This window comes from Doryrhamphus excisus, linkage group LG20, assembly GCF_037039965.1.
Source record: "Doryrhamphus excisus strain RoL-2023G ecotype Guam linkage group LG20, RoL_Dexc_Guam_v1.1, whole genome shotgun sequence".
Taxonomy (NCBI): domain Eukaryota; kingdom Metazoa; phylum Chordata; class Actinopteri; order Syngnathiformes; family Syngnathidae; genus Doryrhamphus; species Doryrhamphus excisus.
The window spans coordinates 4,108,156-4,122,861 of NC_136376.1; the positions used below are offsets into that span (position 1 = coordinate 4,108,156).

Consider the following 14,706-nt stretch of genomic DNA (forward strand, 5'->3'; position numbering starts at 1 on the left):
TTGCTCTGCGAACACTTTCCTGTTCCTGCTCCATTGTGTGTGTGTGTGAGGTGTCCCCAGACGAGAACCTTGCACTGCATTATTTTGTGTAGAGCAATGTGGGCCCACTTGTTGACGGCGTGTCATCAAGCGCGAGCATCGTCATTATCAGGGAAATAATTTCCGTCTATATCGGAGGACGGGTGGACTGCTCCTCCAAATGGCCGTGTTATTATGTGTCTGTAATTACAGAGGCGGAGGAGGAATAAATAATACGTCCACAGAAAGAAGAGATTTACTGGAGGTAGAAACCGAAATGGTTAAAAAAAAAAAAGTGACAATAAAGCGAAACGTAGTGTGTGAAATGAAATGCACGCACAGGATGAATAAGGAGGAAGAGGAGGCAGATGGAAAAGGCTGAAGAAATGAAGAGGAGGGGGGTGTCAGCTTGCTCCTCGAAATAGCAAAGATTACAGAGCTTGTGAGTCGACAATAACCACTTGTTAAATGCCGTCTTATGATCGCGCAGAGCAGCCGTAGCGCCTCCGACTAAACTATGCAAGCCCCTTTGACAATTCTAAATGAAAACCCAATAGCATTATTATATTTGTAGATAAACTGGACATACATAGTATATACATGGTACTTACTTGGCTCTGCTCACTACTGACACTTTTCCACAGGCAGTACTAGCTACTTGCAAGTACTCTTTCTAGTCCCTGTTCCAAGCTTGCAAGCTGTTAGGGCGTCTGTTACATCTGTAATATTACCTCTGAATCCCTAAAAATTACAATATTGTCCTTCATTTTTTAGTGTCAGTGCTTTTCACACAGAACAGCAACCAGCAATTAAGTGCGAGTAGTGTAAGTAGTTACACAAGGCACCATCCAAGGCTATCAAAAACGGACAGTTGTCCTCGTCCTCCTCATTCAAGGTTGGTGCTTTTCACACAGACAACTTGACACTGGCGGAAAAAAAGCCAGAAAAGAGTTTTTAAGAAGAATGTGAAACAGCTACACTAGTGACTGTCCAGTTCCTGTTACGAACTAAAAACTACCTAAACAAATTGGAAAATTTCTCCTCCATTTTGTGTCGGTGCTTTTCACACAGAACATTGACACCGGGGAAGAAGCCTGGAAAATGCTGGCTTTTAAGGTCAGTATGAAAGGGGCAATACAGGGCCTTCCCACCTTGTCACAACCATCCATAAAATTGACAGGTCAACTTTGTCCTTAACCCATTTAGTGTTGCTGACACGGAAAAGCCGGCTTTAGAGGGCAGTGTGAAAGGGGCTACACCGGACCATCCGTTACCAGTCACCATCCCGCCTCTGTTACAACTTTCAGACAATCTCAGACACCTTTAGATACTATTTTAGAATGCGGGAAATTGCTGATATTTTCCTCCTATCCTTTCACACAGAACAGTCACACAGCAAAAAAAATTAACTGCGATCTGAAAGGGGCTACACAACCTTGGTCACACCTCAGAATCCAGAAAATTAGCAGGTTTACTTTGTCCTCTCCATTCTGTGTGGTGTCTGTGCGCACAGTACAGATTCACAAGGAAAAAAGCCTGGAAAAAGCTGACTCTGCAGGTTAATTAATGAATTTACATTATATCTCATGGGAAAAATGTATTCTGTTCGCGTCGGTTTTGGTTAGAGTCAAATTAATGACGCTAACCAAGGTTCTAGTGTACTTTGTATTTGATGCTGTGAGTCAGCTTTTTTTTCTTTTCACCGGACTGTGTGTAAAGTTAAAGCCTTACTTTCCCATTGATCAGTAACTGTAATTGGTTACTCACCAAGGCCGTTAAGTGTATAAATAGATGCTGAAATGCATCATATCAGCATATGGAGAAGCTGTGGCCCCATTTAGTTTCATTGTGGTTGCTCGTATACAGGGCAGTATGTTTCCATAACATCCTGCTTTATTCCGATAAAACAAATGCACATTACTGCTGTGTTGTGTTGTGACTCTACTGTTTGGAATACTTTTATGAATACTTATTTTTTGCTTATTTCTGCTGCTAGCCATCTACGTTAGTCTGAAAATTGTTATTTATTGTTGTATTTAAGCCAGTGACATATACAGTCGTCCATCACTACCTCACGGTTTGAAAATCGTTCCCTGACTTTTGAAAATTAATTAATGACTAGGGTTTGTTTGGTGGTTGATTATGGGCTATTTTTAGTCAAAAAAATATTCAAAGAATACTTTCATGTAGTATTCTGGTCAGTAGGCGCCAGTAATGTTCATTATAAAGAGACATTATCTTCGATTATACTACCTTCACGCTGCATGCAACAAATGTTCTCCTCCCATTGAGTGTGGAAGTGGTATTATTTTTTTAGGGGGGGGTTCTTACTTGGTGTCTACCTCATTCTGTTTGAATCCCTTCTTTCGTAGTATAGAATAAATCAATTGGAGGTTTGCTAGTCAACTCGGTGGCATTGATCATTGCCTGTGCATTACGGTTGATTACATTACAATGTGGGCGGCACGGCGGTCGAGTGGTTAGCGTGCAGACCTCACAGCTAAGAGACAAGGGTTCAATTCCACCCTCGGCCATCTCTGTGTGGTGTTTGCATGTTCTCCCCGTGCATGCGTGGGTTTTCTCCAGCTACTCCGGTTTCCAAAAACATGCTAGGTTAATTAGCGACTCCAAATTGTCCATAGGTATGAATGTGAGTGTGAATGGTTGTTTGTCTATATGTGCCCTGTGATTGGCTGGCGACCAGTCCAGGATGTACCCCGCCTCTCTCCCGAAGACAGCTGGGATAGGCTCCAGCGTCCCTTGTGAGGAAAAAGCGGTAGAAAATGAATGAACATTACAATATGTGTAAACAAAGAATAGGAGTGACTATCAAGGTACTATTTAATGTACACAAGGCGTAAAAATTATATTGAGAAAGTCATAAACATATATTCCATTTTCCATTCCAATATTCCATTTATTAATATCAAATCCTACTTCTGGAACCATTCATTCATTCATTTTCTACCGCTTTTTCCTCACAAGGGTCGTGGGGGTGCTGGAGCCTATCCCAGCTCTCTTTGGGCGAGAGGCGGGGTACACCCTGGACTGGTGGCCAGCCAATCACAGGGCACTTCTGGAACCAGTTAACCGCAATAAGAGTAACAATTAAAGACTATACCTTTGGTGACCTTCTTGTTCGACATTGTGCCGTGAGATGTTTGCAACGTTCAATATGCAACGCAGAAGATGAACACTAAAGGCGGAGTCACCGCAATGGTTAGAACATGAACTTTGACTTTTAGTGCCGACTATCTGTGTGCCGTATTGACATGTACTGATTGCAGGCGGCTGTAATAAATCATAACTGGCAGGTAAACATTAGTCACACCTCCGCTTGGGCCCCTTCTTTTACTTATGATTTTCATCCCCCTGTCTTGTTTTTTTTTTTTTTTTGCGTCCGAGTGGGACATCGGCACATGAGGGAGGCAGAGCGAGGGAGAACGAGGACCTGAGATGGAAAGAGACATTAAGTTTTAATGCTCCTTATTGGAGGCAGGTGGGAGGAGCTAGCCAGGGAGAGGAGTGAGGAGGACAGCGGAAGGGGGAGGGATGTCGGGAAGAGGCGAGGATCGACTCGCACTGCTGATAATATCCCCCGCAGGGTCAAGTCATGGAACATGATGGTGAGTTAGTCTCCATTCTAATCAGCTTTTTAGACCAGGCTGCTTCATTTTAAAGATAATTCTATTCAATTTTGTGCTGCAGTATGTACTTTTTGCAATATTTATAATATCATATTCAGGGAGGCACACCTTTCACTTAACCAGTGGCCTTTTTTTTTGCTGACTAGTGGGAGCATCCGCCTTTTAAGCCACATTAAATAGTAGCAGGAAGCAGGCATAATGTGTTTGCAGTGTACATAATGTCAGCCATTGTCAGGTGTGTTGTTGTTGCTGCTGTTAGCCATGTTGGGTGTAATGGAGCGACATGTCATATATGTCATTGGCAGCGGGTTGACGACACAAGTTTATATGGTTTATCTTCACACTTGTGGTTCGGTACCCTGATGCACTTTGATGTGGTCCACACTGGTGTTATAGTATATTACTTAGATTTCACAAGAAGCTTCTAAAATGTACTTCTAAAGAGCAGGGCATTCACATTTGAGGAAAGGAGCCGCACTAGCAGAGGAAAAGTTCTTTTTAACCAAAGTGTGAATGCACCTTTTAATGGTGACCAGGGGAAAAAGTCTCCTTTTCATGTTTCCTGTGCTCATTGGAACCCGGAATACGTGCATGACTGATGATTTTGTTATCTTTAAACATGCTTATGTGTTCTGGAGTGGCCTTTTAAAGTGAATTATCTGTGCTGTTTTGAATGTATCCACCATTTTGGCTGCAAGCAGACAAAAAACATTTATTCCTCACAGCCACCTCCACAGTACAGTACAACTCAACTTAAGCTTTAAAAAGAACACAATGTGCCTCGCTATTCAGGCAGGATTTATTTGCACTTATTAGTTGTGTGAAAACAACATTCCAGCCTGACAAGAATGGAATATGTACATCACAAACTATTCAACTAGTCGAGTAGCAACGCGTTTGATTTTTTTGTTGTTGAAAAGTCCGAAATATTTCATGTAAGAACTACACTTCCTCACGAGACAACTGTGAGGTGCATTCAAAGACACTCCGAACGTCACAAACAGGTCTTGAGCATGCGCTTATGGCCTAGAAATCCCTGAAAATACACTGCTCACGACCAAAATGACCTGGTGTCTTTGAATGCAACTCGTTATATAATCGTATAATGACACGATAAAAATGTAATTTGAGTCTTCTGCTACTATTAAAGAGGCTAATTTTGGGAAAACAGTTCATACATACATTCCATGTCCTGTGTTCGTAAAATACAGTAAAAATGGCCATGTTTCACACATAGTTGCAGATGGTGATTAATCATAATTAATTCATTTGAAAACTGTGATTAATTTGATTAAAATCTTTTCATCATTTGACTGCCCACGTCACAAAAAAAATTACTTTTACATGAAAAAATATTATTCAAACATAATTTAAAATGACAAAGTGCGAAATGAATAATTAATTCATTTGAAAACTGTGATTAATTTGATTAAAACTTTTAATTATTTGACTGCCCACATCACAAAAAAAAATTACTTTTACATGAAAAAATATTATCCAAACATAATTTAAAATGACAAAGTGCGAAATGAATAATTAATTTATTTGAAAACTGTGATTAATTTGATTAAAACTTTTAATTATTTGACTGCCCACATCACAAAAAAAAATTACTTTTACATGAAAAAATATTATCCAAACATAATTTAAAATGACAAAGTGCGAAAGTGATAAAATGACAAGTTCTTTGTCAAAGTTCTGGCACTCGTGACTTTCTTTGGCCCCATGATGGATTATTTAGCGGTTGAATTAGTTTGTTACGTGCGATGCTATAGGAAAACTGAGACAGTGTGCAAAAATTGAGACCAAATTTTGGAAATGTTTTTTTTTTTTTTGGTTTCATACAAAAACAAAATGTTATGGTAATAATGTCATAATCACGAGAAGAACACGTACAAAAATAAAAAATAAATATACAAAAATAAAATTGAAACATTTGAAACAAAAAAAAACCAAAAAACAAACAAAAAAAAAATGTAAGTTAAAATATTAAGAGTTAAATGTTATGAGAATAAACCCATAATATACCTGGGTTTGATTCTCCACCTGGCCATCTCTGTGTGGAGTTTGCATGCTCTCCCCGTGCATGCGTGGGTTTTCTCCGGGTACTCCGGTTTCCTCCCACATTCCAAAAACATGCTAGGTTAATTGGCGACTCCAAATTGTCCATAGGTATGAATGTGAGTGTGAATGGTTGTTTGTCTATATGTGCCCTGTGATTGGCTGGCAAACAGTCAGGGTGTACCCCGCCTCTCGCCCAAAGTCAGCTGAGATAGGCTCCAGCTTAACCCTGTGTTTTGTTTTGTTTTTTAGATGATGGATATTGAGCAAATATTAACTGAAACATTCATGTTTACATCATAAATTGTTATGGTCAGGAGGAAAAGTTAGGACAATTTCAATGTCTTCAAAAAAATCAATAACAACTACAAAAATAAAAATATCAATTTTTTATACATATCGTATATATATGTGTAGTTTATACATTTTCCCCTACATATAAATGCTATCTGAAAACACTTTTTCTCATATTTTAATGTTTTAAACGTCCTCCTATTGGTGTAACAATGTATTCAATATCAATCAACTTTGTTAACCGGTGAGAACGCTTTAAAAGCAAACAATAGTACAACATTGTTTGGATAAGAAAGCAATTTTAAGTCTGCTTCTCCAGTGTTTGTGTTGAGCTCAGACAGGTCTGTATGTAAAATATGAAGGAATGCGAGCTGTTTAATACTCCTGTAACACGCAGCCACGTCCGCTGCCTCATTTCCCTGCAACGTTGGCCTTTATTCAGCGCTTTGTTACCAACCTCTCCTTCCACTACAGCCTCCTTTCTTTCTGGGGCTTCGCCTTGGCTGCATCTCACCCTCCGGCTGGCCGTCTGGCAGGATGTCAGCTATTGATTTATACAGGCAACATTTTAGCATTACGGCCGGTGCCAAACAGTACACAACAAACAGGAGATCGGGTTGCAGACAAGCTGGCTGGCAGATGGGAAGAGAAGGAGAAATGACAGTAACCAATCCCGTAATTCTACCAAAGGAGACGGTCCTTGCAGGTTATTCATTATTCATTAAATATTCTGCAGGAATTTGCCACGTTTGGAAAGCCAAACTGGAGTTCACACTTCTCTCTTAAACAATCCCAATCCCAAGCATGCATCTCTTTGGTAATTAGCTCGTACTTTTCGCTGGGACTAAACGACTGACTTTAATGAATAAGTCAAGGTAAGGAGCGGTGCGGGGGGGGAGGGGGGGGGGGGGGGTTGGCTCTCAAAAGTAGCACTTAAACAATTATTAGCCCCTTGTTCCGCTGAGGCCACCTCTTTAATATTTGATGACTCCCCTTTTTCCCTTCAGAGCTTTTCCTCCTCCTCCGGTCAATAAGAAGGTCAGGAACCTTGGATGTGATCTCTGTTATTTAACGTCCTAAAAAAAATGGCACCTTGATGAACAGGAAGGAATGTGCGATTGCTCATTTATAATTGATAAACACCACCTTTCATTTAAAAAACTGCAGGCTTCACTATACATCTTAAAAGGGACCTATTATGCTAATTTTTTGGCCCTTTGTATTGAGTTGTTGACTCCTATAGAGGAGCTACACACAATAACCCGCACAGAAAGCTTTCCAGTTCTTCCAGAATCTGCACCTATTCAGGTGTATTTCTTTGGATTTTGTGCTTCTCGTGAAAATGCTCTGTTGGAATACAAAGGTCAACCCCCCCCCCCCCCCCCCCCATTTGTGTGCCGTTTTGGTTTGTGCCGTCGATAGGATCGTTTGTGCTGTCGTACTTTTTGATTTATTCAGAATGAACGGAGATCCGAGTTCGATTCCAAACATCTCTGTGTGGAGTTTGCATGTTCTCTCCCGGTACTCCGGTTTCCTCCCACATTCCAAAAACATGCTAGGTTAATTGCCGACTCCAAATTGTCCATAGGTATGAATGTGAGTGTGAATGGTTGTTTGTCTATATGTGCCCTGTGATTGGCTGGCCACCAGTCCAGGGTGTACCTCGCCTATCGCCCGAAAACAACTGGGATAGGCTCCAGCACCCTTGTGAGGAAAAGCGGTAGAAAATGAATGAATGAATTTTGGAGCACTTATTCCAGTAGACCACCATGCCGGTCACATGATGTGGTATGGCAGTCTTTCTGGGTTCTTTCTGGATCATACAGTATGGACTAATGGACCAAGATGCAGTCTTAAAACCTGAGACTACTTTTGCATGAGTGACTCTGTCGTGTTTACTTTGGCGGTCCCAGCCCAGTAAATTAGCTGAAATGACTGCTGGCGTTAAAAGTAGCTGTGGCGGAGCGAGTTGGAGTCAGGGTGTGGCACAAAGACTGAAGGTAAGCCAGCCCACAGCAATACTTGAGGCGCTCAGGTTGTGACGTGCTGTTCCTCCTCACTAGGTGGCAGCCTTGGTCTTAGTGGAAAAGGGCTGAATGAGTTACATAGCGGCTGGGTTGGTTCTGCAAGGTCTCAACTCCACATGCTGTCAACAGCGATGGCAGCACACACACACACACACACACACACACGCTCTTGTTTGTTTGCTTTTTTATCAGCTGAAAGCAGGAGCGTGTGATCGGCCACGTTAGCCTGCCTGAGGTCAAGCAACTAATATTAAACGCGCGCTTCTGCGGCGTGCTACTATGGCGGTCAGATAAATTCTAATACATCCCTGTGAGGCTGCACTGTACTCAAATTAACTCCTTTTCGCTGCTGCGTCACATTGGGAATCTTTAGAGCGCCATTCCTCTTTCAGTTCTTTAACTGTTCTTAAACTACAGGTGTCTAAAGGGGTGAGGGCACTGAACTTTGACCCCAACAGCCTCTCATCGGCATAGAGGAATGAGAGGCATCCACTAAGATATAATAATACAAGCATTGGTAATGGTTTTATTTCATTTGAACATGCATCAGATTACAATTGAATGCATCACATAATCAGTTCACAGTTCCACATGTCCAAAAGGAGTAGGAAGAAGCAAAGCTTATTAAATCCTAACCCCTCCATCTGGTACTTTTACAATCAGTAACTGTTACATTTGTTCACTTCCTGCTTTCCTAATATAGTTAAAGTTTTTTTTGTTTGTTTGTTTTTTTGTCATGTACCAAAGTACGAGGTGATATGACTATACAATGACATAATGGGTGCCATAGTAACCGTCAATATAGTGATATATATATATAGCACATCATGACTGGTTCAAGACTCTTCATCCTCGTATTTGGTATGGTAATGGTTTAATTTCATTTGAACATGCATCAGATTGCAATTGAATGCATCACATAATCAGTTCACAGTTCCACATGTCCAAAAGGAGTAGGAAGAAGCAAAGCTTATTAAATCCTACCCCTCCATCTGGTACTTTTACAATCAGTAACTGTTACATTTGTTCACTTCCTGCTTTCCATAATACAGTTAATTTTGACTTTATTTATTTATTTATTTTATTTTAGTTTGTCACATACTGAAGTACAAGGTGATATGACCATACAATGACATAATGGGTGCCAGAGCAAATGTTAATATAGTGACAGTTAAAAAAAATTATTTTTGTCACGTAACGATGTACGAGGTGATATGACCATACAATTACTGTACAATTCACAGTACTAGTGTAAAAAAAAGTAAAGAAAAGAAAAAAATAATTGAAAAAAATCCAACAAAACACGGATAATAAACACGGACACGGACAATAAACATGGAATGCAATTAAAACATGTATATCGAGCTCATGACGCTAGTATCGATCCGATAAGGATACTACCCTTGGTATCGATGGGATGATCGATGTTTGAATTGATCCGCCCAGCCTGAGCATCCACAGTAATGGGAGGAGGAGGAGTAGGTGGAGAAGGAGAAGGAGGAGGAGGAGGAGGAGGAGTGTTACGACGTAGTTGCAGACAGCCAAGCAAAAAAAAAAAAAAAGTTTCCAGCCCAAGTCGGCGACGAATACCGCGGACATGAACTCTCAGGGCGGATGCTGTGAGGATTTATGCGGCGATAGGGAGCGGTGATTGCGGCTTGAGGGTCGAGGAGGGGTCCCCCCCCTTAACCCGGTGAAGCTGAACATGGGCCAGACCGCTGTGTCTGCCGTGTCTCACACCGCCAGCGGTGAGTGTTTGCTCTCTGCTTATTTTTCCGCTATCTTTACCCCCAGGAAGTGTAAATACATTGGTAGTTTGAATTGACTTTAACTTTAGCCAGCATCGCAACTTCCATGCTAGCTCTCGTGCTAGCCGTCAAATGTTTTTTTTTAAACCGCCTCCGCTTCAACTCACACAGTATTAACGCATTGATATAGTTGGATTAACTAAAAGTGTGAAATGTTTGCTGCTAATATGCTAAGCGGAGTTGTTGTTGTTGTGTTAATGTATTGTTTACAGAAGTTGCACTGTTGCTGCTAACAATTGTTAAGGCGTGAGTGGCTTTAGCTTGGGAGGACATAGCATCGCAACTACTAGTCGGCGTGTTAGCACTACAACGAATCAATGGTCCGTGTGGGAGTTTATCTAGATGAGCGAAATCTACACCCGGCGACCAGCGGGGAACCTGTTTGACTTGACAGACTCATTTGAAAGCAATAAAGGCACTTTGGCTTTACAGCTTCACAGGAAGCTGGAGTTGAAGATTGACGTCTTGCACAGGTAGCATGTGTGTTTATGCTTGTTTTCCAGAGCTCCGGAAGCGGAGGAATACATCATGGTGGGGGGCAGTTGGCATCTTCTGTGCATGCCCACGCAACACTTTCATCATATCAGTCCGTGGAGTCAAATTAAGGAATGGATTGTGCAAGGAAATCGAACAATGTAGAGAAGACCCTCTGAGTCTGAACACCTTAGTCAGGGATGTCCAGACTTAGTCCAACCAGGCCACATACTAATAAATTAAAGGATGCAGAAGGACACTTTTTAATATTTTTATCAGGCACATTTTGCATACATATTTTTATATAAAGCTTTGTATTAATAGTGTCAAGATTGTGGCTTTTCAATTAAATTCAATATTTAAATAATAAAAGTTTTTGTTCCACCGTGCAAAACATTTTTTCTAAAATACTAAAAACAGCCAAGGTAGTATAACAGCAAATAAAAATATATAACTTTCATTGTAGTTATACATTTTATTTAAATAACAGCTGTCAGAACAGTATAATAGTTCCAAGTGCAGAAACGAAAGCACTAAATAAGCATACTATGACAAGTGTTGCATCACATTCCGCCATAGTTTCCTCACAGTGGGGACGTTCTTTACATATTTTTGTGAGCATGTTTGTTTTTTTTTAATTTTATGAAAGCCCTTCCTCAGCTGACGTTTGACACCTCTTGAGCAACAGCAACTAGATAAACTACAGCGTCACTGCAGATTGTGCAGACTGATGGCGAGCAAGGTGGTGAAATGTACGGTGCGCATTCTTGTCCGGTCAGAATTGCATTGACGTTTTTTTTTTTTTTTTGTAATGCTATCACGCTTTCTAATTTGGCTGCATGTCTGCGGTGCCAAAAAGTAAATATTGGTTTTTTTTTTTAATGGGAATATTTGAGAACAAGCCTTTTGCAAATAAACCTTGTCATTGCTTTGCTGCATTATGGAACAACACTCTTAAAGTGCGTCCACAAACTAAAATAAGAAAGGGAAGTGATTGTATTTATGCCTTACTCCCCCCACCCCCCACATCAATAAACTATTTTATGCTGCAGCATAATCATACATAATCCACACCTCGTGGTCCTTGTAGAATCCAGGTTTAAGGGCTCTGACCTACTTTAGTTGGCTCAAGGATTGTAAGACCAAGTGTTAAAAACCGCAGAGAATGCCCAGCCTGTGTTGCAATGACTTCCTCCGCTATCCCACTTGAGGCTTCTTCTTTGACGTGTTATAGTGTGTGTGTATACCCGATTTTTCAATTATTACCCCCGCCCCCCATGCACTTGATGGTTCTCAACCTAAATCCTTCTTCTTTTGTTTGTGACGACATGCAGCATAGGAAGGAAGCCTCTCCCTTTCCTCTCCTCCTCCTCTGCAACACTTGTTCCTGTCATAAGCGGGTACAAAACATCCCCCCTTCAATATTATATTATTATTTCAAATGGTTAATGCTCTATGCGAATGGTGAAAAACTTGGAATAATGGATTCCCCCATTAGAAAACCTTAAAAAGAAACTATATTATGAGGGTTGGTGTCCAGTTGTTGGCTACATAATTTACAATTTTACACAAAAACATGCAGTTACACATCACGTACTTCTAGAAAATATAGAATTAATTGACTTGACTGTAGGATGCAAGTTTCTTCATGTACACAGCAAGTCTCTTTTACTAGCAAAAGTCAGTCCACGCAACACACTTTCAAAATTAGAGCTTTTTTGCACTACATCCTGTTTAATTGTAGCGACAAAATAAGGGTGTCGTGGAAAAAATATATAGCTAACACTGAGGCAGCAAAGTATACAACTACTAAAATGGTAGCTGAAGACTCATTCATACACAGACTCGGCTAAGGCTCGTAGCTCATAGACATCAACTTGTAAACCTTTTACAAGTTGTTTGATATTGTGTTTCAGTGCCTGCAGCATCACGCGCTCACTAGCATAAATATCAGCATATGTGGAGATGTTTTTGCATGAGCTTTTTAAAAGTAAACATCATTTGTGAAAGTAGATGTGGGAAAAAAAAAAAACATTAATGGGGAAGTTAAGGCATTTCATCCAAAAAGAACTCATTTTATGACTCTGCCTCTTGAAAGCACTGGAATTGAAAATGGTTACAAACTAAGATCAAAACACGGAATCGGTATTGGAACTGGATTTGGTTTCAATTCAAACGTAGCCCAACCATAATGTTGACATAAGTAGCAACTTCAAATTATGCTTTGTGAATGAAAATTTTAAGTCAGAATTATGAGGACAAAGTAAGTAGTAGTTCTTGTAGTTTGCAACTTTAGTTTTGTGTGATTGTGACATCTTTTTTTTGTGGTCAAATTAAGCATATTAAGTTGCATGAAAGTCTTTTTATGTCAATTAATTTCATCTTTTGTGTTGCGATATTTTAACTCTTTTCTCATTCTCAAGTTCTGATTTTGGTCTCACAAAATGATGGCGATATTTTTAGCGTTTGTTCTTTATTGTTTCATTTAAACTTTTTTTTTTAATGTTTTTGCTTTCTCACAACATTCATTCATTCATTCATTTACTACCGCTGGGGTGCTGGAGCCTATCCCAGCTGTCTTTGGGCAAGAGGCGGGGTACACCCTAGACTGGTGGCCAGCCAATCACAGGGCACATATAGACAAACAACCATTCACACTCACATTCATACCTATGGACAATTTGGCCAATTAACCTAGCATGTTTTTGGAATGTGGGAGGAAAACCGAGGAACCCAAGCATGCACGGAGAAACTCCGCACAGAGGTGGAATTGAACCCTGGTCTCCTAGCTGTGAGGTCTGCGTGCTAACCACTGGACCCCACCGTGCCGCCTCTCACAACATTGTCTTGTAAATATTGTTTTTCTGACTTTTTGTCATCACAATTTGACTTGATTTGCTAAATTACACCTTGACTTGTCATTGAATTACTTTTTATTTTGATATTTTTACTTTTATTTTAGTGATATTATGATGTTTTCTTTTTCTTAATGTCTATGTTAAGTAATACAAGGTTCCAAAACTGTTTTACTCTTCTAATCGGGTTTCTTGTTAGCTTCTATCTAAAGTGGTGTACCTCAAGGTTCACCATTTGGTCCCTGAGGGTTTTCATTGACCATATTTAACGCAGTGATTTTTTTCCCAGACCTAAAATACAAATAATATAGTTCTTAATATACTTTCATTATGGATGTATATAATCTCTGATGACTTTGTTCCTCTTTTGATGCAAAATTAAGGAAGTGGAGTCCCCCATGGTTGACTACTCAGTCCCCACTTGGTGTCATTTGACATTTTTCCAAACCAAGTGGTTTGGTACATATGTATAAAATCTAAAAATGCACAACAAACTACTCTGTTACATTCAATGTCTGCTCTGCAAGGACGCTTTTCCCCGTAGTTCAAGCACTAACAGTTGGCTTTGCCGAGTAACACTCCGTGCGATTACTTTAATGTCACGTCTGCTGGGCTTTAACTTGGGCGTCTCGCCACACACACACACACACACACACGCAGACTCGCCCATCTGCCGTGATGTTACGAGTCATCTGCCTCAAACACCTCGTTGTGAAATCCAGCATGAAATCGTGCCGTCGAGTCAGCATTTTGTAATGACGACGACAACTAGAAGTCCTCACCGGGCGAAGTGAGACGAGGCGCATTAAGAGGGCGTGCCTTGATTGGACTGAAGTCATTCTCAATGTTATGTTGGAATGATTGCAATTTTCCCGATGGAGCAATGTTGTTGTTTTTACACCTGAAGGCATCAGAAACAAACCAGCGCCATCTTTGACATGGTTTCTCTTGTTTGTCTGAATCGTCTTTGTAAATACAACAATTTTGCTGTTCTAGTCGTGTGTGTTTGTGTGAAAGGAGCAGATTAATGTCTGGGGAGTGTGCTGATCTCCGCGCGGTACTTTTCATGTCTTCATTCTTGTTATTTTTATCAGCTTAATTGTTGTCTAATTGCAGTGTCGAGCGTGTGTACTCGCTGTTCTTTTCTGCCACATTCTCCAGCAGCCAGCCTCGTCACTCACTTTGGTGTCAATGAATCATCACACTCTCTTTGTTCTTGGAATGTTAGGACTGTATTCCAGGTTTTTTTTTGCAGATGAAATTATGATTATGAGAAGTCAAAGATAAACTATTCATTTTAATAGAAGAAACGTTGGAATTAAATATATTATGTCATCTAATACTAAAACCTTTTGTGTGCAATATTCTGACTTTATTGTGGTAAAACTTAAGACTTTTTCCTTGTAAAATTACGACCATGTCATTATGTTAAAATTGCAACTTTATTCTTGCATCACTTTGACAATGTTGTAACATTTTGACCCTTGCCTTATTAAATTGTGGCTTTATTCTCATGTAAAGT

At 40.2% G+C, this 14,706-nt stretch overlaps 1 protein-coding gene across 3 annotated transcripts in view; it reads left to right on the forward strand.

Moving 5' to 3' along the window:
• Positions 1–14,706, forward strand: part of phactr2 (phosphatase and actin regulator 2) — a 29,393-nt gene that overhangs the window by 2,196 nt on the left and 12,491 nt on the right. Inside the window, exon 1 of one of the 3 annotated variants that reach the window (XM_058057983.2) lies at positions 9,544–9,795. The exons of the other annotated variants lie outside the window; for them this stretch is intronic. Coding sequence (XP_057913966.2) covers positions 9,753–9,795 — 43 coding nt within the window. The 5' untranslated portion in view covers positions 9,544–9,752. Of the gene's footprint in view, positions 1–9,543; positions 9,796–14,706 lie in introns of those variants that run through there. 3 annotated transcript variants of the gene reach the window in all.